Genomic DNA, 25919 nt, shown 5'->3' on the forward strand with positions numbered 1-25919 from the left:
GCTAAATAACCCAGTTTACCGATGAGGGCCTCTTGTGATTTACATGCTGCATTATTGTAGCATCCAGTTATATACCAGAGCTACTTGTGTTTAATGATGTACATTGGTAGGTTATGAATGGAGGCATATATTGTAAGGCTAGAGAAGCTAATGAGGAAATTTACAGCGAGTGATGTATAATTGTGTACAGGTACATGCATTAGATTTTGCCCTTTACAGTTCAGCTTGTGTATTTGATAGTATAACTCATAAAACACCAGGCTGTTCTTTACACCACATCACACTTTATCATGATGCATAAAAATGTTCTTCCTTCAACTTCAAAATTTCAATTCAGCTATTTTATCTATAGCTAGTCTTTGTTTTCCTGTTAGATAGAAAATTGTTTGGAAATATTTTTGTTAAAATTGAAAATCAACATATTGCATCACCAGTTGAAGAGATAGATGGATGTTGCTGACTTCTGTTCCTTTAGTTCAGTCACTGTGTTAGATAGATCATACCTGAAAATAGAGTCGCTATGCATCACAGCAGTTCAATGAAAACACTGAAAATGATCATATCAGGGCTGGTAGATTTAGAGCTGAGGGTAAGAACATCTGTCATTTGCTGTATCAGCTAATTTGTACTTAACCAGCCACATGTAGACTTGGTCTGATCAGTTTTTACCCCTGTGTGATGATCTCTTCCTCCAGCTGACATGGTAATTTACAAATATCTCTGCAGATACATGGCTGTCCTGTGGAATAAAGTAATGGTTGATTAGTATCTGAAGTTCTGGTGCCTGATTTAATAGTGTCATTTACCTTGCACAAATCAAATAAAAATTCATGTAATAGAAAATTCTAACTAGCTGTTGGAATTAGCTATTAAGATATAAGACTTGTATCTCATTTTTCTTTCAATAGGTTTATATTTAGTTGCTATGCAAAAGTCTAAGAAGTAACAAATTATAGATAGGAGTTAAGGCTTCTGTAACTTGTGCTACAAGCACCTACATGGCCACCAATTCTGAAAACATTGACATGAAACTTCATTTTTCCTTTAGAATGTGAGTGATGTGTGATATGCTAAATGGGAAAATTAATTAAAAAATTAAATTCAGATGTATTAGTATCCAACAGAAATTAAATGTACAAATGATGCCTAGGTTGAAATTCACCACATGATAAATGTGTGTGTTAGGGTGTATGTGTGAATTAAATTTTTTTTTACTCTGTAATGTATTAAAATAGGTCATTGGAGTAACAAAGCATCACTTACTTGAAAGTCATTTAGAGGACAATCTGAATTCTGATAGCCACACCAGATATGTATTACCTGACGAAGGATATTTATATAATACAGCTTGACAATGCTTCTCTACATAAAAAAAAATGAAATAAGAAAAGATTCTTGGCTCCTCTAACAAAAGATGATACCAAGTAATGCCTTTGCATAATTATACCTCCCACATCAAAAGGAGGAGGAAAGGAGGATGGGGGGAGGGGGAATGTTAAACTGGAATCACCTTGTTTGGCCATCTTTCTGTTCATAGACAAACTTTGCCGAACTATGCATTACACATTACTAGTGGTTTTTTGAAAGATTTTTATGCTCCCCAAAAATATTAGTGGGAGCGTTTAGTTGATGCCTCATCCATCACCTCTTTTTTTCTTTCTTTCTTTCTTTCTTTCTTTCTTTCTGTCTTTCTTTCTTTTTCTTTCTTTCTTTCTTTTTCTTTCTTTCTTTCTTTCTTTCTTTCTTTCTTTCTTTTCTTTCTTTCTTTCTTTCTTTCTTTCTTTCTTTCTTTCTTTCTTTCTTTCTTTCTTTCCTTCTGTCTTTCTTTCTTTCTTTCTTTCTTTCTTTCTGTCTTTCTTTTTCTTTCTTTCTTTCTTTCTTTCTTTCTTTCTTTCTTTCTGTCTTTCTTTCTTTTTCTTTCTTTCTTTCTTTTTTCTTTCTTTCTTTTTCTTTCTTTCTTTCTTTCTTTTTCTTTCTTTCTTTCTTTCTTTCTTTCTTTCTTTCTTTCTTTCTTTCTTTCTTCTTTCTTTCTTTCTTTCTTTCTTTCTTTCTGTCTTTCTTTCTTTTTCTTTCTTTCTTTCTTTCTTTCTGTCTTTCTTTCTTTTTCTTTCTTTCTTTCTTTCTTTCTTTCTTTCTTTCTTTCTTTCTTTTGTGTCTGGAGAGCATAATCTTCCCTACAGTTAAGCAAGCATCATTAAACTTGGTGCATACATGGTCATCTAAGACGATGTGCAATGTACCAAATTCAGGGTTCTTAGTTACAGAGTTGTTGCCCTTTGTTAACATTTTGTGCATGGAGCATTACTTTCCTTGCATTTAATCTAGGATCTTGAAACGTGATGTATACGTCAGTCGTACAAAAGCAAGGTGTAGTGTGCAAAGTCAGGGCTCATGATCCCTCTGTATAGAGTTATTGCCCTTTGGTAAAGCTTTGTGTCATAGGCTTAGCTTTGCTTTGTTTTGTGTCATGAGCATAGCTTTGCTTTCCTTAAAACTAGGATCATGAAACTTGGTATATACATTGGTCATACTAAGAGCATGTGCAGTTTACTAGTTCTTAATTACAGAATTATTGCACATTGTTAAAATTTTGTTTCCAACAAAGTTGTTTTCAGGGAGCATGGCCAGTACAATATGGAGATTTGCTCCATGAAGTGACTTTGCAACTCTATTGAATTGTATAACTTATTAAAACCTATTGTACAACATGTTAGGTGTTTCAGAAATTGTGACTATGATAACACAATCTTGGCCTCTGGTTGGTCAAAATTATCTCCTTTTTTTTCAAATTTGGCATATAGGGTTATAGCTTAGGCAAATGGTGGCCTTTGTTTTGTTGAAATTTAGACATTGCCTGATTTTGATCAAATTTGGTTTATAGAGGCGATTGGGATGCAAAACATTACTGTATCGGTTGTATTATTATGACAATTATACTGAGGCAAATTGTGGTCTCTTATTGGATGAAATTTAGATGTCTGTTTTTTTACCTTATTTTGTATATAGAGGTATTAGGGACTGTCAAAAAATAATTTTCAGCTGTTTTTTACTTTTGAGTTTCGATTAAAAAAGAGTATGAAGAGGTCTTTGCCTCAGAAGATTGTATGGGAGGGGGTATTATTAATCTCCTCAGGGTGACAGGTCTAGTTATGATGGAAATCAGGAGTGGGAGATTGGTGAGTTATATTCAGTTTCTAGTATATTTCACTTACTGTCACAGACAAGAGAGTTTAGCTCATTATAGAATTTTTACATGTGATTTGTAGTTCAGGAACAGTACTCTGTTATGCTTTTGAAGTCCTGGTGGCCAACACAAAATTATCAACTCCAGGAAGAGGGTTAACTTATTACTGGACAATACATACCACATGGGTTTGTTGTCTGATTAATACAGACAAGTAAAATATTGTAATATGATATAACCCTCATTGAGGACATGATTGTCTAATGGAGCTTACAGGTATGTAGTAAAATTATTATTGACAATGAGTGATGGGAACTTTGTATAAATCAGATTGGCCACATGGGGGAAATAGATAGAAATCTTTCAAATGCATTTCATTTAATTTGGACGAAGCAATTTGAGTGAAATTAACCAGGTGAGCAATAGAGGCCTTCTGGGCCTCCTGTTTCCACCATTTTATAGAAAGAGTTGGAAAAAAGTGGAGATTGGAAGGTATATATAGTGACTGCAAATGCAAAAGTTTATATACTGCACTAGTGGTATTAACACAAGGCCTATCAATAGATTATGAATTCAAACATGAAAACTGCAGCTGCATGTTAGGGTGAAATTTGAATTATTTATAGAATAAGATGAAAAAGTTATCACAGTTCTGGTAAGCCTATGTAAAGTATCACAAAAATAACATTGAAAATCCAGTTAAACTTTTTACAAAATTGTGTTGAAAATTGGTCTGTAGCCCCTTGATTCTAGAGAATCTTCCTATGATAATACATTAACACTACTGGATTAGATCTGTCGATAAAATTTACACATTAAACATGTAAGAATCGTTTTGTACTTTGTTAAAGATCTTTAATTAATACCCTATTCCAGTTATTTATTAGTAGATTATGATGTCAAGTGGTCTGAGATCATGTTTTAGGCTTAGAGGTGAATGGGAGCGACAGGCTGATACTAGACAGCTTAAGACCACATGAGGTCCTGGTAGTGTGGTGGTGTGACATAATGTTGTACTAGTCTATATGATACCCTGTAATACTGTAGTGTACTTTAGAGCCAGATTGTAGTTCCCAGATTGAAAACCTATAGGGATAATTGGACAGATTATACGGTCTTACACGCAGGCTATTCACTGGGAAAACCTAAATTGCGGAAGAATGACCAATCATCTCTTCCATGGATGATTGTGTGTAGTGATTAATGGTGATTTAAGTATGCTGTAAGGAGATGAAAGTTTTCAGTTATTGGAAAGTTTCCCTGATCTTGATCAACAAGTTCTCATTGTTACCCGACCACAGATTATAATTGAAAGTAAAAGCTCTATTCAGTAGATGACAAGAGAACATTGGTGATTTTATTTATTACATCCCATCACAGTGTACTTTCTTTGGTACTTATAGATATAGGATCATGTCTACTTGTAAGATTATGACTCAGGGATCATATTTCACAGTTGTTGTAAAAAAAAACAAAGTTTATGTTTTTATTTTATATTCTATATGCCTACAGTTATAGGAACGTTCAACAAACCCAAAACATTGTGGACACATTGTATGGGAGTTCTGGACCCTGGGGCCAGAGGGGCAGGGGGCCAAAAGGGTAAAAGAGCAAATTCTATAAAATCCTACTTTTCTTGTAGGAATGCTTTAGTCTGAAGCATTTTTGGGTGAAAGGGAATATATGTTGTATAAATGGTGGGTCTCATCTCATAGGGGCAGCAGGGGCAGCACTGGACCTGGCTTGACTTGGCCTTTCCCAGTATTGGAAAAAGAGCAGATTGTTAAAAATCTGAATCCTCCTGTTGGAATTATTGAATTATACCAAAAGTTGGTATGAAGCATTTCTTGGTGAAAAAGAATCAATTTTGTATAAGGAGTTGGTTGCCGCCCCCTGGGCCTGAGGGGCAGAGCCCAATAGGGAAATAGAACAAATGATTTAAAATCTCACTACTTTTATAAAAATGATCAGATTTCGCCCAAATCGGGATTGAAGCATAGCTGGGTGAACGACAGTTTTGTAATAACCATGGGTCTTGTCCCCCTGGGGCTGGAGGATTTTGCCCAAATTCAGTCAGAAGCAATCTTGGGTAGAGGGGAATCAAATTGAATAAATGGTTAGGCTTGGCTCTCTGAGGCAGAAGGGGAAGGATTCAATAGGGAAAATTCTTTAAAATCCTTCTTCTCCTTTGGGAATGATTGGATTTTGCACTGAATTTGTTGAGAAGCATTTTTTGAGGTCTCATTGGGGTGGGAGGGGTAGGACCCAATATTGGAAATAAAGCATATTCTTAAAATCTTACATCACCTGTAGGAAGGCTTTGGTCTGAAGTATGAACAGTTTGGCTGACCCTGTAAACAGATATGTTATATGGTGTGTGCTTTGATAATTTTGAATTCCTTTTCCTGTAGTTTTAATGAAGCAATTTCAGCCAAGTAAAGCCAGATGAGTCTGTGTCTTACTTCTGGTCACATGTCAAAAGAATACGTACTTAAGTGAGGGATACTGCAGTATTTAAGAAGTTGGGTATATGCTATGTTTTCAGTCTCTTTATGTGTGTGGACATTATCTTATTTACAGGTTTTTCATTTGTCAATGATCTACTTAATGTTTTTCATGTTGAAATTTCTTTTGCCCTAATAGATTGCCAGTTCACATGTCATCAGAAGTGTGGTCCCTTGGTTCGACTCGGATGTAAGGCATCACCTGTAGATGAAGGACTTCCTCCTGACCCAAATTCTGTGGAAACTTCCCTCACAGACCCACCTGACCAACCAACCACAACTGACACAGGATCAGAGGCCACAAATGTAAGTTATTAAGATTAACCATTATGGTGACATGAAATCATAGATTGTATCAGATATTTCAGTAGATTGTTTGGAGTGGCTGATGCTATCAAAATGATTTGATCTTGCTTCTCTGCAAATTTTTTCTGTCTGTTTGATCCATCATTTCAATGTAGATGATATATATTTAAATATTTTTGGTTAGCTCTTTGTCAGAATAAAGTGACTGATACATCAGTAGTATTGTGGCCTGGTTACAGGTGACCATTTTGGTTAGCTCTTTGTCATAATAAAGTGACTGATACTTCAGTAGTATTGTGTCCTGGTTACAGGTGACCATTTTGGTTAGCTCTTTGTCAGAATGAAGTGACTGATACTACAGTAGTATTGTGGCCTGGTTACAGGTGACCATTTTGGTTAGCTCTTTCAAAGAGGCCTTTGAATGACACCATTCACTGGGGTTACAAATGCCCTAGTATTTTCCTAAAAACTCTAATTTAGAGCTTATTCATCCCCCTGACCACCAGTTCGACACAACTAGGACTAATTTTGGACACAAACAATTCAAGTATATGATTTGAGCCATGAAGACATTTAGCAAGAAATTTTGGAACTACTGCTTTCATTCATAAAATATCTCACATTTGACCAATCAGAACGCCGCATGTTCATTACTGCTATAATGACTCCTGGTCTCAGACTGGACCCAATATTACTTGTAAACCATACTACAAGAAATAATTATCATCTCAAGATCGAATTTATCAATATGCTCAGACTTCTCTTCAAATATATCTTTTATATTTTTCTTTCTTGAATCCAATACTTTGAATGAATTCATAACCATGTTTAGTTTTCTTACATCAGTGAAAGGCAAATATTCTGTACATGTAGGATTTGCGACCACTGAGTTATCTTCAAGGGCAGATTGATGGGGCCAAAAGGGGTCAAATTGACTCAAATTTCAAAAATCTTCTCAACACCCAGATATGGTAGAATCAAATGTTCTTTGTGAATGGAAGAGTTTTAAGGTACTCAGTGGAGATTGTGAATTTCGTGACCAATGTGTCCCAGATTTTTCTCCCTGGGGAGGAGGTGAAGTTTACTACAGTTTTATAGAAAATTGTATATTTGAGCATAACGTTGTATATTTCCCACTGGAATGATTGGATTTTTTCCAACTTTGGTCTGAACCATTCTTTGGTAAAGGTTAATGAATTTTTGTTTAAACTGTTGGTCTCGGCCCTTTTGGGTGGGAGGGGAGAAGACCGGCCCTATAGGGGTAATAGAGCAAATTCTTTAAAATCCTTTTCCTCCTGTAGGAATGATTGGATTTTGGCTTTTGTATGAAAGGTAATCAGTTTTTTATGAATGTTGGGTCTTGTCCACTGGGACTGTACCCAATAGGGGAAATAGAACAAATTCTTTAACATCCTAATCTTCCTGTAGAAATGAATGGAATTTGCCGAAATTTTATCTGAGCAACATGGAGTGAAGGGAATTTAATTTTGTATAAATGGTTCATGTGATTCCCATGGGGCAAAGGTGTGGACCTAATAGGGGAAATAGATATGAATCTTTTAAATGCTTTTCATTTAGTTTAGATAAAACAATCTGAACAAAGCTAACAAGGTGAGCAATACGGGCCCTTATGAGCTTTTTATTGATTGTTTGTATGCTAATCCATAACCTTACCAATAAAGCTGACACTCTATGATTATTTAAAGGAGAAAGATGAAACAGACAGCGGGTATAGATCAGGCACAATACCTGATGAAAAGTTGCCTCGGAAACGGAGTCAGGCCACCCTTAACCGAGAGGAACTTAAACGCAAGATTGAAGAGTATAATAGTGTATTTCCTGCTGCTAATGTAGCACTGGTAAGTATTTTTTCTACAATAACCATACCAGTAGAGCACTGGGTTTTCCTTATAAGAAAATTTCAAGTGTATGGTTTTCAGGATAAGAATAAGTTGAAAGATTCATATGTCAATGTGAGACTTGTGTAAAATTCTTCATGTTACATGTGCCTGTAAGGCTTGACAATTGCATTGTTATTTATATTCAGAAGGAAGAAAAAGATGAAGCATTCCAAGGGTTTATCAAGGTTGTGTTGAATCTCATCCGACCAATCTGCATGTCTCTCGGTGCACGTCCTCCGTCCATCTATGAAATGCTTACCAAGGAGCACATCGTGGAACAAAACACACTGACTGTGTCCTTCTACATGCCACGGGACACTTGCAAGTCTATCCATGTTACCAGGTAAGATAATGTGCTCACTGTCCAATTACCAGGCATGTAACTCATACATTTCTGAATGAAATACAGTAAATAATATAAAATCCTACTTTTTCTGTTGAAGTAATGGGATTTTACCCAAATTTAGTCTGAAGCATCCTTTGTCAAAGGGGAATCAGTGTTGTATAAATGATAGCTCTTGGGCCCAGAGCTGGGATGGGCAAGGCCAAAAAATATGAAATATAGCAAATTCTCTAAAACCCTACCTGTCCTGTGGGAATGATTGGATTTTGCCCAAATATTGTTTGAAGCATTATTGTGTGAAGTACATTAAATTTTGAATTATTAAATGAACCACTACTTCTGTTCTATCTTATATAGGTCCTTATAGTCATATGATTGTTAAGGCCCATGGACCTCAGAATGTCAGAAAGGCTTAGGGTCATGCATGATGTTTGACTAGAAGCAATGTTAGATTAAAGAATTATACAGTTTGCTGAAATGAATGATGTTGACCCACGTTGACATGTAGTCTGAAGACTGAACATGTTAGTTTAGGAAGTGGCTAGTTGTGTATTCCAGATATAAGAGGATTAGAGAACTTCAGAGAGAATTTTCACATCTCTCCTTCATATTAAGCATTATATAAAGAGCATGAGCTTCATTGATTATATGCACTACATGTCATCAAATTTCTGAAAATGACGTTTGTCTGTACTTTACAAAAATGTTCATTTACAGGACTTTTTAGTACTTTGATTGAGGTAAAAGAGACCCAGTTTTGTAAAAATGGATGGTCAGACCCCCTCTGTGTCTATATGGGTGAATGATGGAATAGCTTGGAAGTTTGTCTTCTTCATCACCTTGTGTTCAAAGATAATTTAATTGGGCAGAAGGAATTAATTTTTGTATAAATCCAAGGTCTGACATTAACAGAGTCTATATGTTGTATATATGTAATACATCAACTCAATGACATCATTTTGTCTGCTATATTATATATATGTCACATCTGTTAAAGCCTTTTTTTTATATGATATGGTCGACAATGAAAATAACTTAACTCCTAAGTCTGTAGTTAAGTATGTATTCATTGGTCAGAGATTGACAGATTTTCTTTTTCCTTCAATGCAGTCACCTGAGATAATCAGCGTCCAGGTGTACCCTGCAAACATATAGATGATGCCAAGGGGTGTTTACCTGTAAAAATCGATAACATGCCATGGTAGCTGTTGCAATGGATACCAGCATCTGAAGCAATTTGTTTTTATAGAAATAGACAAATTGACGTACATTAAATTCAAGTTTCAGTAATCCTTTCACATACATCATCTACATATATGTTCGAGATGCTGCTTTGGTTTAAACTTATAATAAAATCACTTAAGTATATTGTAGCGTGTGAATCAACATTTCTCACAAGATCAAATGGCCTTCAGATCTTTTCAAAAACCAGACGATTTTCTCAGCATTTATTCAGTGTAATACATACGACTTCTATAGCATTTCCATAGGATTTCAGTACCTTTTGCATCATCCTATGGTAATGTTTCCATAACTGTTGCATTTGAGATGGAACAGCCAATGTGTACCAGTCTGTACCGTAGTTTAAGAACACTTGACTGGTGTATGTTTCTTACACATTTGGCTATGTATACTTTTTACACGCATGACTTGTGTGCAATTGGTTCATAATATATTGGTTTGTACTGGGTTTATACTTGATTAGGGTGTACTGGGTTTATACTTGATTAGGGTGTATTTGGTTTATACTTGATAAGGGTGTATTTGGTTAAGGGTGTATTTGGTTTATACTTGATAAGGGTGTACTCGGTTTATACTTGATAAGGGTGTATTTGGTTTATACTTGATTAGGGTGTACTCGGTTTATACTTGATAAGGGTGTACTCGGTTTATACTTGATTAGGGTGTACTCGGTTTATACTTGATTAGGTTGTATTTGGTTTATACTTGATTAGGGTGTACTCGGTTTATACTTGATAAGGGTGTACTCGGTTTATACTTGATTAGGGTGTACTTGGTTTATACTTGATAAGGGTGTACTCGGTTTATACTTGATAAGGGTGTACTTGGTTTATACTTGATTAGGGTGTACTCGGTTTATACTTGATTAGGTTGTATTTGGTTTATACTTGATTAGGGTGTACTCGGTTTATACTTGATAAGGGTGTATTTGGTTTATACTTGATTAGGGTGTACTCGGTTTATACTTGATAAGGGTGTACTCGGTTTATACTTGATAAGGGTGTACTCGGTTTATACTTGATAAGGGTGTACTCGGTTTATACTTGATAAGGGTGTACTCGGTTTATACTTGATTAGGGTGTATTTGGTTTATACTTGATTAGGGTGTACTCGGTTTATACTTGATAAGGGTGTACTCGGTTTATACTTGATAAGGGTGTACTCGGTTTATACTTGATTAGGGTGTATTTGGTTTATACTTGACTTGTTTGTACCTTAGTTTATGAACACTTGGCTGGTGTATACTTGTTTGGCCTCATCCAGACTTTCTATTATGAGTAAGTTAGCTTTCAACATTCACAATACATTCTCTTAAGAACCCTTTCATGTGTAACTATAAGCATCATATGATATTAATGTCTGTAAATAAAAGACATTGTGAAGAACTTCCCTTAATAAAACATTTTATTATGCAATTAATGTTGGGATGATTCAGACAGGCATATGTAGTTTCTTGTTCCTGTTTTATAATCCAGCCCATCCTATCTGTTGGATTATAGATTTGTTTGAAACAAAGGATACATCAAGCGTATTGTGTACTGTAACACAATGCTCTCCTAAGACATTGTTATATCCTGTGCGTCTCACCTTCATACAGTGCTAGCTGTCTGCTCCAGAATTGACATCATCCCCGAAATATATCTCACAAGTTAGATAATAAGATACAACCTTTTTTCCTTAGTCTGTGAGCATCAGTTTTTACTGTGTAATGTTGTTTACATTTGTAATATTTTGAGGTATAGAATTACACTGACAATAATGGGTTGGCCATTTAACAGTGATTCACAAAGACAAATGTCTCGTCTAAAAGCAGTCTCCATTGTTAGCTCACCTTGTGCAAGGGTAAACTATGGCATGGGGTCAGTCTGGTGCCCATCAACTTTTTAAGCTGTTTAAGCTATAGCATACTAACGCTACAGTTCACTATCACCAGTTCAGAGACATTATGCAATCATGTTGTTCAAACGTGTGTGTAAGGAACCACAACTCACCTTAGAGATTGTTATCAAACCTGTGAGCTATTCAAAATAGATCCATTTGAAAAACACATCATATAATGTGCCTTGTTTTTCAAGTTTTATACTGTTCAAAATATTCTGTTATTCATCAAAATGAAAAGTTTGAACACAAAACACTATGCTCCTCCTTGTCGACATGCATACTCATTAGCACAGATGTACAACGGTAAACCCAGTCACCTAACCACCTACCTTGTCGACATGCATGCTCATGAGCACTGTTGTACAACGGTACAGCCAATTACCTAACCACCTACCTTGTCGACATGCATGCTCATGAGCACTGTTGTACAACGGTACAGTCAATCACCTAACCACCTACCTTGTCGACATGCATACTCATTAGCACTGTTGTACAACGGTACAGCCAATTACCTAACCACCTACCTTGTCGACATGCATACTCATTAGCACTGTTGTACAATGGTACAGTCAATCACCTAACCACCTACCTTGTCGACATGCATACTCATTAGCACTGTTGTACAACGGTACAGCCAATTACCTAAGCACCTACCTTGTCGACATGCATACTCATTAGCACTGTTGTACAACGGTACAGCCAATTACCTAACCACCGACTCAAAAGTGTGAACTAGTGACAATGAGCAAGATCTGCTAAATACTTATTAACATTTTGGGACATCAAAGGACAAGTAATTAGTATGATCATTATACACATTTGTATTCCAAATCTCATGTTGATTTAAGTTTTAAAATCTTATTTTCCTGTACGAAGGATTAGATTTAATGACAGATTTCAACAACAAAAGGCAAAGGTAGTCAATATTTTGCTTTATAACGCTATGCCGCCTTAATGCCTGGGTAGATTTTAACCAGATTTTGTCTGCAACATTGTTAAAGGGGGTTTATTATTTCTTATATTAAGAAAGTTTATTTCATGCCTAGGGATCTGTTGGTAGGGTTCTGTCTATCCATCAGATAACTGTTAAGGGCTTTAGCACTATTGTTTATGTAAGCAATACAGGCCCTATTGGCCTTTTGTTTTAGCTGCTCATGACCTGATATTTCACTCTGAGATATGGTAATACTGTATTTTATTTATGTTATTATGTAAATGTTGTTGGTAACTCTGAAAAGTGATGCAGCGGAGTCTCATAGGTTACTCTTAGAACTCGGATAAATATTATCATTCCTCTCCACAGTTTATCTGTCAGCACTGCAGTTAACATAACATGTGTTTATAGGTGATGTAAATACTGAAATATGTTTACTTCAGTGAGATAGGTCTTGAAACTCATAGCAAGTTTTTTATATTTCTTGTCCATGTTCTCCTATACGGGGTAAAATAACGTTGTAATGTTAGGATAACTCTCAAATTTTACCAGTTTTTTGCATCCTTGGTGTGTGTCATCAGGACTTAAAGTATCTAACCAGTATATAGATGAAAAATGTGACCCTGTTCAGTTTCCCCGTTTAATGTAAAGATGTCATTGGTTATATTTAATTGATCGCTTTATGACCATGCAACCCTTTTAAAAGTGTTAAACTCTATTAAAGTGAAATGTTAATATTTAGCGACATTTTAAGACCATCTGACCGAAAGGGTCATGATGACCCATAGCTGTCATGTTTTGTCCCGTCTTCATGCGCTATCCACTGTGCAAGTTTATTAAAATGAATGATCTTGAACTACTTTCAAGGTTTCTTTGATGAAATTAATTGAGATCTTTAAATTTCTTTTTCAACAAGTGTTGGATTTGAAGCCATGGTATTTTTGTAGTAGCATGTAAAATGAATAGAATTTCACATTTGTAGAAAATGTTTTTATGATCTGACAATATCTTCTTTGTAAGCTGCAGAGTAGTCAAGCAATTTAGGTCAATTGACCTCTATCATATATAGGTCTTTATTGTCAGACAGCTGTTAAGGCAAATTGGCTTGTTGTTACAGTAAATATGGTTGGGGATATTGTCAGACATGGGTTTGTTGGTGCAATAGATTCTTTGGTTTGTAAATATGTATTGACTTGATGTTTTAGTAAAGTGTCACTAACAGCATTTGTGATTTTGTTTCAGTGATACGACAGCCACAGATGTTATCTCACTGTTATTGAAGAAGTTCCACATCCTCGATCATCCCAGGAAGTTTGCCTTGTATGAGCAGGAACACAGTCCCAAGGGTAAAATAGGTGAGATCAACTACTTGCTATAGATTTAATTACCATAGTTTACAGATTTTACGTCTCTACTTTTCAGATGCTGGTACTTCAGGTAAGTTTGAAACGATGAGCTGACTTTTTCTGACAGAAAAACAGCACACATCGACTTTCATTTATTAGGTGACCTGAAACAAAGGCCTATGGCGATCACCTTTTCTCTTGCATCATGTGTTGTGCATCCATAAACTTTTTAACACTTCTGACTTCTGTTCAAAAACCCCTGAAATGATTTCAATGAAATTCTGCAGAAACCTCTCCAAAGATGAATCAAAACAGTGAATTATTTGCAGTTATTACTACCCAGATATGGTCAAATCAAATGGTCTTCATGGATGGAAGCATGTTAAGATGCTTTATTGAAATTGGGAATTTCAAGGCCCGAGGGTCTCACATTTCCCCCTTGGGGGACTACATCAGTCATTTATCTCAATTTTCCCTACAACAAGACCAATATAGACAGCCTCTTTCCAAGCTGCATGATGATTTCAATTTCCCTATCATGAATTTTCCATTTCTGGAAAGCAACAGTCCTACATCCACAACCTTTGGTGTTTACACATAGCAGTTGATTTGATATCCAAGGGAATGTTCTCAATATCATGATTTTCAGGCAAGAAGTTTTCAACTGAAGGACAAACATGTAATACAGGGTTTCAAAAGATGCAGGTTGATGAAAGTAATGGGAAAGTTTTACAGTCTTTGTGGGATATGAAGCTGGACGTGTTTGATACTCATTAGTTTGCTGGTTGGTTCATTTGTTGTATACCTTGTTGTCATTGATGTTACAGTGAAACTGCGGAGGCTGCCTGGCAGTGAGAACCTTTTGTCTACTTGTGTCCACTGGGAGAAGGAGCGACTTTTGTGTACAAGGCTTGTCCTTCAGGAAAATGAAACAGGAGAAATTGTGGTAAGTCACAAAGGGACTTGGCTAGAATTCCTGACCAACGGTTCATATATATGTATTATAGTGAAAATAAGGTTTGTAACTCCCAAGAAGGGAAAACTGAACATATTGTTAGGGTCGGGCATCGAGATGAGGGTGCCGTATCTTAATCAGCTTGTCTGTGAGTCTGTTTCCACAAAATAACTTGTGTATTTGTCGTCAAATTCACGCCAAACTTTGTTTGTTATGTGGCTTTATATTCATGAGACCTTGAATGTGTTCGATAACCATTGTCAATATTTGCATGAGTTATGGAACTTTGAATGATGATAATTGACAATTTTCTTACTTTTTGCACTGTAACATGTGTATTTCTAAGTTATTCTGCAATTTTCGTATGTGCGCTATTATCAATTAGACCTAACATGAGTTTGATAACATATTCATCCATCACTGCAATAGTTATTGGACTAATGCTGAAAATACCATTTTATCACTTTCTGCACACTGCTTACTTGCAGTTAGATTTTCACCAAATTTGATGTTTGAGTTTATGTTCACAAGACTCTGCAAGGATTTATTAACCATTTGAATCTGAATTTGAGTCTGTCCTTCTGTCATTTGTCAACTTTTCCTGTAAGTTGACACTAAAATGGTTTAATGATTTATTTAGGAGCAACAATAGTAAACAAAATGATTACAGAACATGTCAATACAAACCATTAGAGTCAAATTTGAAAATCAATTGTCAAGCAAGGGAAGAATCAGTCATAGTCTCAAAATTAATTTTTGTCAAAACATCGTCACTTCTTGTGACAACATCGGTCAATTCATACACAGAGAAGAAAGTCTTCTGTGCGTAACACTTGGCTAATTACAACGTATTGGTCCACTGCACATGCAACACCAAACCATCAAACCAGCACAAATTTTTATGAAGAATATCTATAATAATAGAAAGGAAATAGTCTTAGCGCAAAATGTTTAATGAAACAGTGTTTTTCTTTTGACAATACGCATGTACATGCCTACAGTACATTCCATGCAATACCATTCCATGCTCTGTTATGTATATATCTGAATATACAAAGTTTATGTCAGCTAGAGGTCTCACTATGTGACAGTGAGACATGAAAGAAATTTTGACTCGTGGAGTTCATATTTACCTGGTTTGGTCATAAATAGGTAAATAATGACTTGTACCTGTGATTTTAATACTGAACACTGTTGATTAGGCCTAATATGAAGACAGGTGTTTGTGTACGTTAGATAAATTGACGTAGGTTTATTGTATAGGTAAGTGAATGATGAAGAGTAATGTGTCTGATGTTTAATGAAACAAACAAGAAGTACACAAACATAAGGCAGTTTTTTTTTCTTCAATTTTATTGCAACTGTAATTAAACAGCAGGCAATTAAAAGTCAGTAAATGAGATGAAAACAAATTTTGAAAAAGCTGAACACTCTGAGATAGATTTCTTTGCCAGGGATGGATTTTGACTGAATTTTTGGGTGAGCACATTATGCAAATAGAAGCATTTTTTACTATTTTCAACCCAAAACGTACCTGCACACGTTACGTAGGTGAGCATATTACACAGGCTTTTACTGTAGTCATGAACAACTGAATAGATTTTCATCAAATCTTAAACATACTTGAGGGAAGGGAAATCAATTTGGTATGAACAGTTAGTCTTAAATTCCTTTTTGTTTAGTTTTATTGAAGCAATTTCAGCCTAGCAAAGCCAGGTGAGGGATACAGACCAGTTGGGCCTCTTGTTTATTTGTTAAGTATATAATCAGTAGGTAGAGATTAGAGGGTAAGTCAGGGACAATTGGAACTGTGGTAGTCTAAAAGGGCAAGTTTGAGTTTGGGTGTCATTGGGAATTCTAGTCCTTTTTCATACTACTGTTTTAACACTGCTAGTCCTAATGTGCCATGGATGCCTTGATCAATGTAGGTTTTATCTTGTCCAGGCTGTGAAAGTTGTAAGCATAATGGGGGATAAGTGTGCAGTGCTCTGACTCCCACACACCTGGTTTTTATCACTTCTGCCAGTAGGTATCATACAAATAGACTGCAGCTGAACAACACTGTACACAAAAACCAATATGCCAACTACCTATTTCTCTTTAATTGTGATGGGTCATTTGTTGGTGAACCTGTAGGACATCTGTCTTAACTTCTCTAGTTATAGGAGGTCACATAAAGGTCTTGGTGTATGACCTCTTTTTAAAGCTTAGTACATACTTTGCAGATGTTTAAATTCAAAATAAAAAACATAGATTTGACCCTTTTATTAGTACACCTAGCCCAGAAGGCCAAATTAACTAGATACTAAAGTGTTTACCTTGGATTCCATTATCTGTCCAGCATCTGTCAAATTTTTCTATAAAATGTTGTTAGCCAAGCCAACAAATTTTAACCAAAGTTTGTCAGAAGCATCCTTGGGGGCCTGAAGATGGAGCCTAATAGGGGTAAATCTATCAATTTTTTAAAAATCCATCTTGTTTTTTCAGAAATTGTGTGAATTTGCATTGAAGTATGCTTGGATGAAGGGAAATCAGTTTTGTATAAAGGACCGGTCTTGGCCACTTTGGGCCTGAGGGATGGGGCCAAATGGGGGAAATCTATCATTTTCTTTAAAATATATCTTGTTCTCCAGGAAAAGCAAGATATTTTCCAATATTGTCCAAGGGTTGGGTTTCTGGGGCAAGAGGGGGAAATGTAGCAAATTCTTTTAAAATCCTTCTCTTCCTGTAAGAATTTGAATTTGCCCAGATTTGGTATGAGGCATTCCTGGGTGAAGGGAAATCAATTTTGTATAAAAAGAGGATTTATATCCCCAAAGGTAAAAGCAGTGGGGTCCATTGGGGATTATAGAGCAAGTTCATTCAAATTCAACTTCTGTATTCTTCAAAATCCCACTCTGTATTCTTGGTTGTAGAGGAATGATTAGTATATACACAATTGGTGTGGGCCTCTGGGGCAGAAGGGGTGGGGCCCAATAGGGGAAAAGGAGTTAATTGAAAATGAATGGATATTTCCCAAATTTGGTTTGAAGCATTCTTGGGTGAAGGAGAATCAATCTTATATTCTTATTCATTATATCAATCTCTATAGCCTCATTCTTGATTTTAGTAAATATTTCTATATATCAAGAAGGGAAAAATGATCAAAGTCATTCAGAATGGTAGCTGACTTAAGATCTGGTTAGTTGCTAGGGTCTTGGGTCATCTGACATCTGTCCATCTGACAGTCATCGAACCTTCATACATACTACTGGTTGTGTTATATGAACTTAGATTCTGTTGACATTGCTAACCTGAAGAAAATCTTCCAAAATCACTATGTATATGGATGTATATCTCTTTAGGAAATTGCATTAGGCTGGTTTGTTGTATTGCCAAAAGGAGAACTCTGTAAGCTTACAATGTGATTTGATGTATATTTCAGTTGGAGAACTCCGTAAGCTTACAATGTACTTTTATGTATATTTCAGTTGGAGAACTCCGTAAGCTTACAATGTACTTTTATGTATATTTCAGTTGGAGAACTCCGTAAGCTTACAATGTACTTTTATGTATATTTCAGTTGGAGAACTCCGTAAGCTTACAATGTACTTTTATGTATATTTCAGTTGGAGAACTCCGTAAGCTTACAATGTACTTTTATGTATATTTCAGTTGGAGAACTCCGTAAGCTTACAATGTACTTTTATGTATATTTCAGTTGGAGAACTCCGTAAGCTTACAATGTACTTTTATGTATATTTCAGTTGGAGAACTCCGTAAGCTTACAATGTACTCCTGAGTTATATTTCAGTAGAACTCTGTAAGCTTACAATGTACTTTTATGTATGTTTCAGTTGGAGAACTCCGTAACCTTACAATGTACTTTTATGTATATTTCAGTTGGAGAACTCCGTAAGCTTACAATGTACTTTTATGTATATTTCAGTTGGAGAACTCTGTAACCTTACAATGTACTCCTGAGTTATATTTCAGTAGAACTCTGGAAGCTTACAATGTACTTTGATGTATATTTCAGTTGGAGAACTCCGTAAGCTTACAATGTACTCCTGAGTTATATTTCAGTAGAACTCTGGAAGCTTACAATGTACTTTGATGTATATCAGTAAGTAAATGATGATTTAGTTGGAGAACTTAAGCTCACAAATGTTCAATGTATTGACATAATAGGAGAAATTCAGCATGCTAACAATGTACTTTCTTGTATTTTCAGTGGGAGAACTTCAGTAAACCAGAATTGGAGAACTTCTTACTTGTGCTGGACAGAGAGGAAAAGGAATATATATCACAACTGCAGTACAAATATCATGTTATGAAGAGAATTATCCATCAACGCTTCAAAGAGCTACGGAAAGAGCGCAGGAAGTCTGCCTTGATGGAGAAACAAGCCAGCAAAGAGTCCTGATTATCTAGGATTTCCAGTGATATTACCCAGGATGCTTCATTGTCTTGTTAATGTACACTCTTGAGAGAATTTCCTCAGATTCATTAGGAAATCAAACCATTATGACAGTCTTGCTAGATGTTAAATCTAGTCAAGCTCAGCCAGTAATCAAGTGATTTCTGGACGTTACTGATCTGAATCTTTGTTCTGTGATGGTTGTGTAGATATTTATCATGGTGCTGTGAGGAGTAATCTGGTGGGGCAACCATTTGTGAGACCTCATGAACTTTTGCTGTGACAGAATCCTGAGTGAGTCATGGATACCACTCCCTACAAGGGATTACTTATTATACACTATGAGGTCTCCAGAAACAATGGATAATTGCCCACTGATGAGCTCAGATATCCTCTGGTAGAGGCCAAACTTGACACTCGCTTCACCAAAACGTCGGAAAGACTTGTGACAGATGTTCTGATGTAGTCCAGGCACAGAATGACTTTAAGACACATGATTGTCTTCCACTGAAAAAGACTGCAGTCTTAAGGATTTGAAATGTTGTGTCATACAAGAAATGAACATCTCTTGAAGACAAACATTTGTCTAAGGATTTATATTGTAGGGCATGTCCCAAGGAGGTTAAGAATCAATGTCACTAGTCCAAAGGAGGACAAGAGTGCCAATATTTTGGTGGTTGTTACTCTCAGTGATGACAGTGAGAAGGTCACAATATGATGATGTGGTGAGAGGGTCATGATTGATGTAAATGAGATTAATCATGGGATGTCTAGGTGAAACAGTTACATTATTGTCACTTTTCACCAAGATATCGGTTCTTACAGAGTCATAGTTGTCCTCACTTGTCAAAGAAGCAAACATGGACCTATTTGTTGTCACAGGCATGACTTGTTGACAACAGTTACCTGATAAAGACGAGCAAGTTGTCAATTTATCAACTGATGTTATGGTTTATGTATGGTAGTCGTTGCCTGGAAACTGTTGCCATGACATGAAAAACTTGCACAAAGATACTCAAGAATACCAGGGCTTTGACACAGAAACCAAATATGGTATGACTAGTTTTCCACCCCCAATACTTTATGTCATGGTCAGGGTCACGAGCACTCATTTGAGAACATGTGTGATGATAAACACCCTGTTGATAACGACCTGTGTATTTTGGTACCACGATATCAATACCTAATAACTGTACATACTTCCCTAGTTTAGTACATGTAAAGTGGGACTAAGGTTTTCATGGGTTGAAAAAATATTTCAATGTTTTTAGGGGAAATGTAACACAGTTAAAGATTCCACCAGTCCTATCTTTCTGATTGGTTGAATTTTACAGCAAGTTACCTACAACACCTAGCGGCAATCACATGCTTTAAATAATGCCACCATCTTTCAAGACAAGTAGCATGGCATGCAATAACTATGTAACAAGTTAACGTTATCCTAAAAACTTAATAAAAGTGACAGCCAAGATGTTCCTGACACTATTCAGATGAGTTTCAGTTGTGAACCATCACTGGTTTGAAGTTAATACTCTGAGATGGGACAAGTTGGTGGAATGCACAGAATTACTGGATCACTGATATCTATTTTCAGTGGTCTATATAAGATCAACATGTGACAATCTGTGACAGTAAAAGTCATTAGAAAATATCTTTTAAAATAATCAATATAGTCAGCGATATCACAGATATGATCATAATGCAACATTGTACCAAATTTCCTGTTGCTATTAATAGAATGGGTTGACTAATTGAGAGTAATTTTTTTTCTTGATTGTGGGTGGCACACATGTACATTGTTTATCACTCTCAAGGGCAGCGTCTTCAAACTAAATATCTTAAAACAACAAATAAAGTTAGTGACATCAAAAGCTTATGTACTTAATATGATAACACCAATATATGAAGTTATTTAAAAAGTATTTTAAGAACTATTGTTCAATAAACAATATAAAGGTCTATTGGAGATTGGAAAAGAAGCTGAAATTATTAAAAGCTATATTAATTATGAGGTTAAACTTTGCCTACTCTAGTGTTTATTGCTATTCATTTAAGGATTGTGTGCATCCACTTAATGAATTATTTCTGTATTTATACTTACTCAGAGTGAAAGATCTGATATAAATCTATAAGATATCTGTACAGAACATGCCTTTGTATTCCAATAATAAAACACTATAAATCTTTTACCTGTCACACATATAGTATGCGAGGGATACAAGCATGAATTTGATAATGTATTCAAAGAGTACAAAATCTTCAATCATAAGAATTGAAAAAGTAAAGATAACATATCAGTAAGGTCATTTTTTCTGATGTAAAATTTCATGTATCTCTACTGTTGCATCAATGCATTTAGTGTTAACAGATCAGTGCACATGGTACAATTTGTGGCATACAATATTGTGCGCATGCTGGTTAAGAAATAATCCAATCACAAGCCTTCTTATTAGCCAATCAAAAATCAGTCAACCTTAGAAATTGATTCTGCTACAAGTTGTCTCTGATTAAATCAAATTGCATTTCTGATTAATTTATGATTTACATTTAATGTGCATACTGTGTACATATAACCTTGACGCTGGATTTTGGTGGGGGCAAAATATTTTTGAAATAACAGTTCACAGAATCTGACCAATCCTGTGGTTATGGGTCATGCTATGTAACTTAGGGTTCCTCTGAAACTGAGGGTTCCTTACTGAACATGCATGTTTTGTACAACGATCTAGAAGACTGCTATTTAAGCCAGGTCTGTGGTAGGAGTGAGCAATTCAGTTTGTGGGATGCATCTTTGTAGCATACAATGATGATTTGAAACTAGGAACAAGGACAGTGTCATCAACATTACCTGGACTGGAACTTTGTGTCATCAAGCATCTTCATTTACTCTATGTAATCTGTGGTTTTAATGTTGTTCTGGGTTCAATATCCAATTGCAATACCAGTGGCAATCTCTTGATTAAGAATTTCAATTTTTTGAGTGATTTACTGATTTGATAGAAAATATTTTCAAAATTTCAGATTTGCCTGATGATAGTCATCTATAAAAGTGTTCAATCTTCTTGCATATGAGGGATTTTGTCTCAGATTTAAAGTTACATATAGACATGTTATATATCATCCTTTCAGTGAGTGCATTGATTTACATATTGTATAAATAAGATTGCTTTGATGCTACACAGATGGTATATACAACACCAACCTTTACCAAGGGTATTCTATGTGTTTGTTATGGGAATCTTTAGGATTTTTCGTTCTATAAAATTACTTTGTATTTATGTATACATTTTATACGAGGATCTGTAGCTTTACAATTTTCAAACTAGTCATTTACATGTCTCGTTATAACTTGTTCAAGAGACCATTGAGAAAAACATAATGTTGAATTTGTAAAAAAAATGAGGTAAATATTTATGTAGATTTTATTGTTTGTTTGTACACTTCATATTGGTGTGACTTTTCATTTTAAAGGTGCATAATACACAAGACAAGTATCATTATAAGATAAAGATTTGAGTAAATACAATTGTGTTCATACATATCCTGTACAAGGTATTGTATTCCAATATGAAATCAAAGCCTAATATATTCTATCCTTTATCTCCTTGTCATTTCCGTCTGATAACTCTTCCTTATCTGAAAATTTAAAATCTAAAAATAATACTGTTACACTTTTCCCATTTTGTGTTCATGTATGGTGACGATATGACTTGTCAGCCGATTGTGTTACACCTGTCTCTACACATGTTTAATGTTAAGGCTGAAGAAAAAATAACCTATGGTCAAATATGACACTACATCAATTTTTCAGCAATGATTGGATTTTGCCCAAATTTAATCTGAAACATTCTTGGGTTAAGGCGAAAAAAATGTGTGTAAATAGTGGGTATCGGCCCCCTGGCACAGGAGGGGGATATCACTGACAGACATGGTGACCATTGAGATAGAACAAATTTTATCTCTGTGAGGTCTGTGTTTGTCATAATCATGAATTTGTTAGCAATCAAGCAAATTCACAGCCAGAGTGCATGTGATTTAATATGGATGTTTTCATTCAATCCAATCAGACATTCTGTAGTTCTGTTTGAACCTGGAGATTTTAAGTTTACTTGGCTTGAAAGGCTGAGTGAGCTTATAGCCTACCACAGCGTGCAGCATCCGTTGTCCATCCGTCATCTTTTTACCTAAAAATTACAATTAATGATAAATGACTTACAGGATTTTGACTGAATTAGGCCAAAAGCATTGTTGACAAATCCTATTTAAATGGTGGGTCTTGGCCCCCAAAAGTGGAAATTTTAAATCCTACTCCTCCAGTAGGAATAATTGGATTTTTTTTACAAATGTGCGAGGTTGCGAGGTCCAATGGGGGAAATGGTGCAAATTCCTTTTCAGTATGAAGATCAAGATTTTGTCCTAGTTTGACCTGAAGCATTCTTTGGTGAGAGAGAATAAATGGTTTTGCTGACCATCTGGGTGTAGAGGGGTGGGGCCGAAGGAAGGAATCACTATATACATTAAGAATTACTTTTCCTTTCGATTGGACAAAGCAATTGCAACCAAACAAAGCCAGGTGGGTGAAAGAGGCCCTCTTGGCCTCTTGTCGGTATAAAACAGAACAGTGTAACCAAAGAGATATATTTAACACTGATTAACAGCTTGCTGTCAGTGAATGTCTCGCCATTTTTGTACAAAGAACCTTGGTGGTTTGGACTGAAGGGAGGGAAGCTGGAGGCAAAGATGTCATCCAGGTTGTTGATGTTTTTGTGAATAAAAAGACGGGATTTCTGTGTTTGCACGAGATCCTTTTGTATAAATATTAATGTAAGGCAGTTACATTAAATATTGACAGGGTTCATTAAATTTTTGCATACATGTAGATGTAATTATAAATGATGTAGTGTAGTGATATTTTGACATTGTATTGTCATCCTATTTCTATGTATCACAGATATTACACAAATGTTGGAGCCTGGAGCCCAACAGTCTATCATTAACTCTTGGTTTTTTATGTGCAGTGTAAAACAACCTTACCTAAATTTATATTTTGTTCATCACTGTGTAATCAAATTATGACCATGTGCTCATTTATTAGATCTACAGACAGTAGATTTTTCCATCAAAGACAGTTGTCTAGCCATGTGATGGAGACCGACCATGTTGGATGTTGATAAAATTATGATTATATATAAGTGTGTGTTCTGTAGAAATGTGCATCACACACAAGGCTATTATTTATCCGACCGGCTTTTTCTATGTAAAGTTTAAATTATAATACTTCTTGCTAAATATTCTTTTGGACAGTGGTGTTTTATCATTGGATTGTAAATAGGTCATATATCTTTATTAAGACATTTGACAGTGGAAAAAAAATCATGATCTTAATCCCAGGATTAAATGTCATTTATATTTAAGTAGAGATCAAGGCATGAAAAATGATTAAAAAAAGAGAAGTGTTTTGGATTGATGATGGTATATATTTGATGGTTTGGGATAACACTACAGTGGTGTATGATGTGTTATATTAATGTTACTGTACATAACTTAGATCAGAGTTTTATAGCTAAACTTAACGTCGTCAGAGAAATGTTAAATTCTAAATTACTAAGGAATGAGAAATTTTATCAAAGTTACTGTTACCATCCTTCTAGTGCCTTACATGTGAATTATCAAACTTTGACCTTTGCAAGATGCAAATCATTTTTCCGGAGCTGGTACATGAATATCTTGTTTACTTCGTCCGATTTGATAAATCAGGGGAAGTCGTTTAAAAATAATCTAAGTGTCACTGTATTTGAATTTTGTTTCACTGAACATGTATGATTTGTTTTATTTTTATCTATAAATTAAATTTAATCAGAAAATAGTAATATTGGTCTTGTTTTTTTGTTTTCAAATTGATGTTTATACAATGATCGTCATTATAAACAACAAGTTGTACAAAGATCACTTTTACTTTTAAGAAGCTGTGACTATCATTCTTCAAACTGCATGATATAATAATCAAAAGATAACGTTCACCTGCATTCAATGCTTTTTTGCAATACATTTACATTTCAATTCTTTTCGTTGACCTTAAATTGAATCAAACTGGAATTAAAACCAGACTCTTTAATCTTATACTCCTGACTACATTACATTTACCTAATGGGTCCTGGAAGACTTCAATAAGAACAGGACATCTTCAAGACACTAGTAAACTATTCAAGGCCTTTTAGTTAATTTGAGTGTTATAACAAATTTGTTCCTAGTGACCATGAATGATGTCAAAGTTTAATTTGTAGGTTGTCAAAGTTTTCAACCTTTTTCCAGCGAGTATGAATGACCTCTGTCATAAGAGATTGACATGCAGTTGACCTTCTGATTTGCTGATTTACATGGCCGACAAATAGCCATCTTGGATTACAGCAACGAAAGTTTTGTTGTAGCTTTTTCTTGAAAAGAACTGGATTTCTGTCAGATTTCATGTGTAGATTCCCCTTAGTCCTTTGTTGTGCTTACCCGACATTGGACTGATCAGAACAAAATGTCCGACAGGTGGCCATCTTGGATCTCAACAATAAAAGTTTGTTATCACTATATCCTGACAAGTGCTGCATAGATTGTCCTCAGATTTTAGATGTACCCCGATATGTTGCCCTTAGTCCCTAGTTGTGCTTGATTGATTTTGGGACAGATTTGAAAAGCAATAATAGCCAACAGGCGGCCATCTTGAATGTTTACAAGGATATTTGTTATCACTATTTTTTGAGAAGTACAGGATGGATTGATCTAAAATCTTATATGAAAGTACCCCTCGGATCAACCTCTTGAAGATTTCATGTTCTGTGAACAAATTCCACAGTACTATCACATCTAATGTGAAAAACACTTTCTTGGACACTTATTCCACATTCACTTTCACCTTGATATGTCACCATTGTC

General features: G+C 35.4%; 1 protein-coding gene across 3 annotated transcripts in view; it reads left to right on the plus strand.

The window, feature by feature from the left end:
• Positions 1 to 24865, plus strand: part of LOC132552610 (ras association domain-containing protein 1-like) — a 59327-nt gene extending 34462 nt beyond the window's left edge. For all 3 annotated transcript variants that reach the window (XM_060216798.1, XM_060216799.1, XM_060216797.1), the window contains 6 exons: positions 5828 to 5994; positions 7701 to 7853; positions 8042 to 8238; positions 13538 to 13650; positions 14469 to 14587; positions 18810 to 24865. In XM_060216798.1, the coding sequence (XP_060072781.1) occupies positions 5828 to 5994; positions 7701 to 7853; positions 8042 to 8238; positions 13538 to 13650; positions 14469 to 14587; positions 18810 to 19001 (941 nt within the window). In that variant the 3' untranslated portion in view covers positions 19002 to 24865. The remainder of the gene's footprint in view (positions 1 to 5827; positions 5995 to 7700; positions 7854 to 8041; positions 8239 to 13537; positions 13651 to 14468; positions 14588 to 18809) is intronic.
• Positions 24866 to 25919: the final 1054 nt, after the last annotated feature.

This window comes from Ylistrum balloti, unplaced genomic scaffold, assembly GCF_031769215.1.
Source record: "Ylistrum balloti isolate Yb309-2 unplaced genomic scaffold, AGI_CSIRO_Ybal_v1 Utg370260, whole genome shotgun sequence".
In the NCBI taxonomy this organism is placed as follows: domain Eukaryota; kingdom Metazoa; phylum Mollusca; class Bivalvia; order Pectinida; family Pectinidae; genus Ylistrum; species Ylistrum balloti.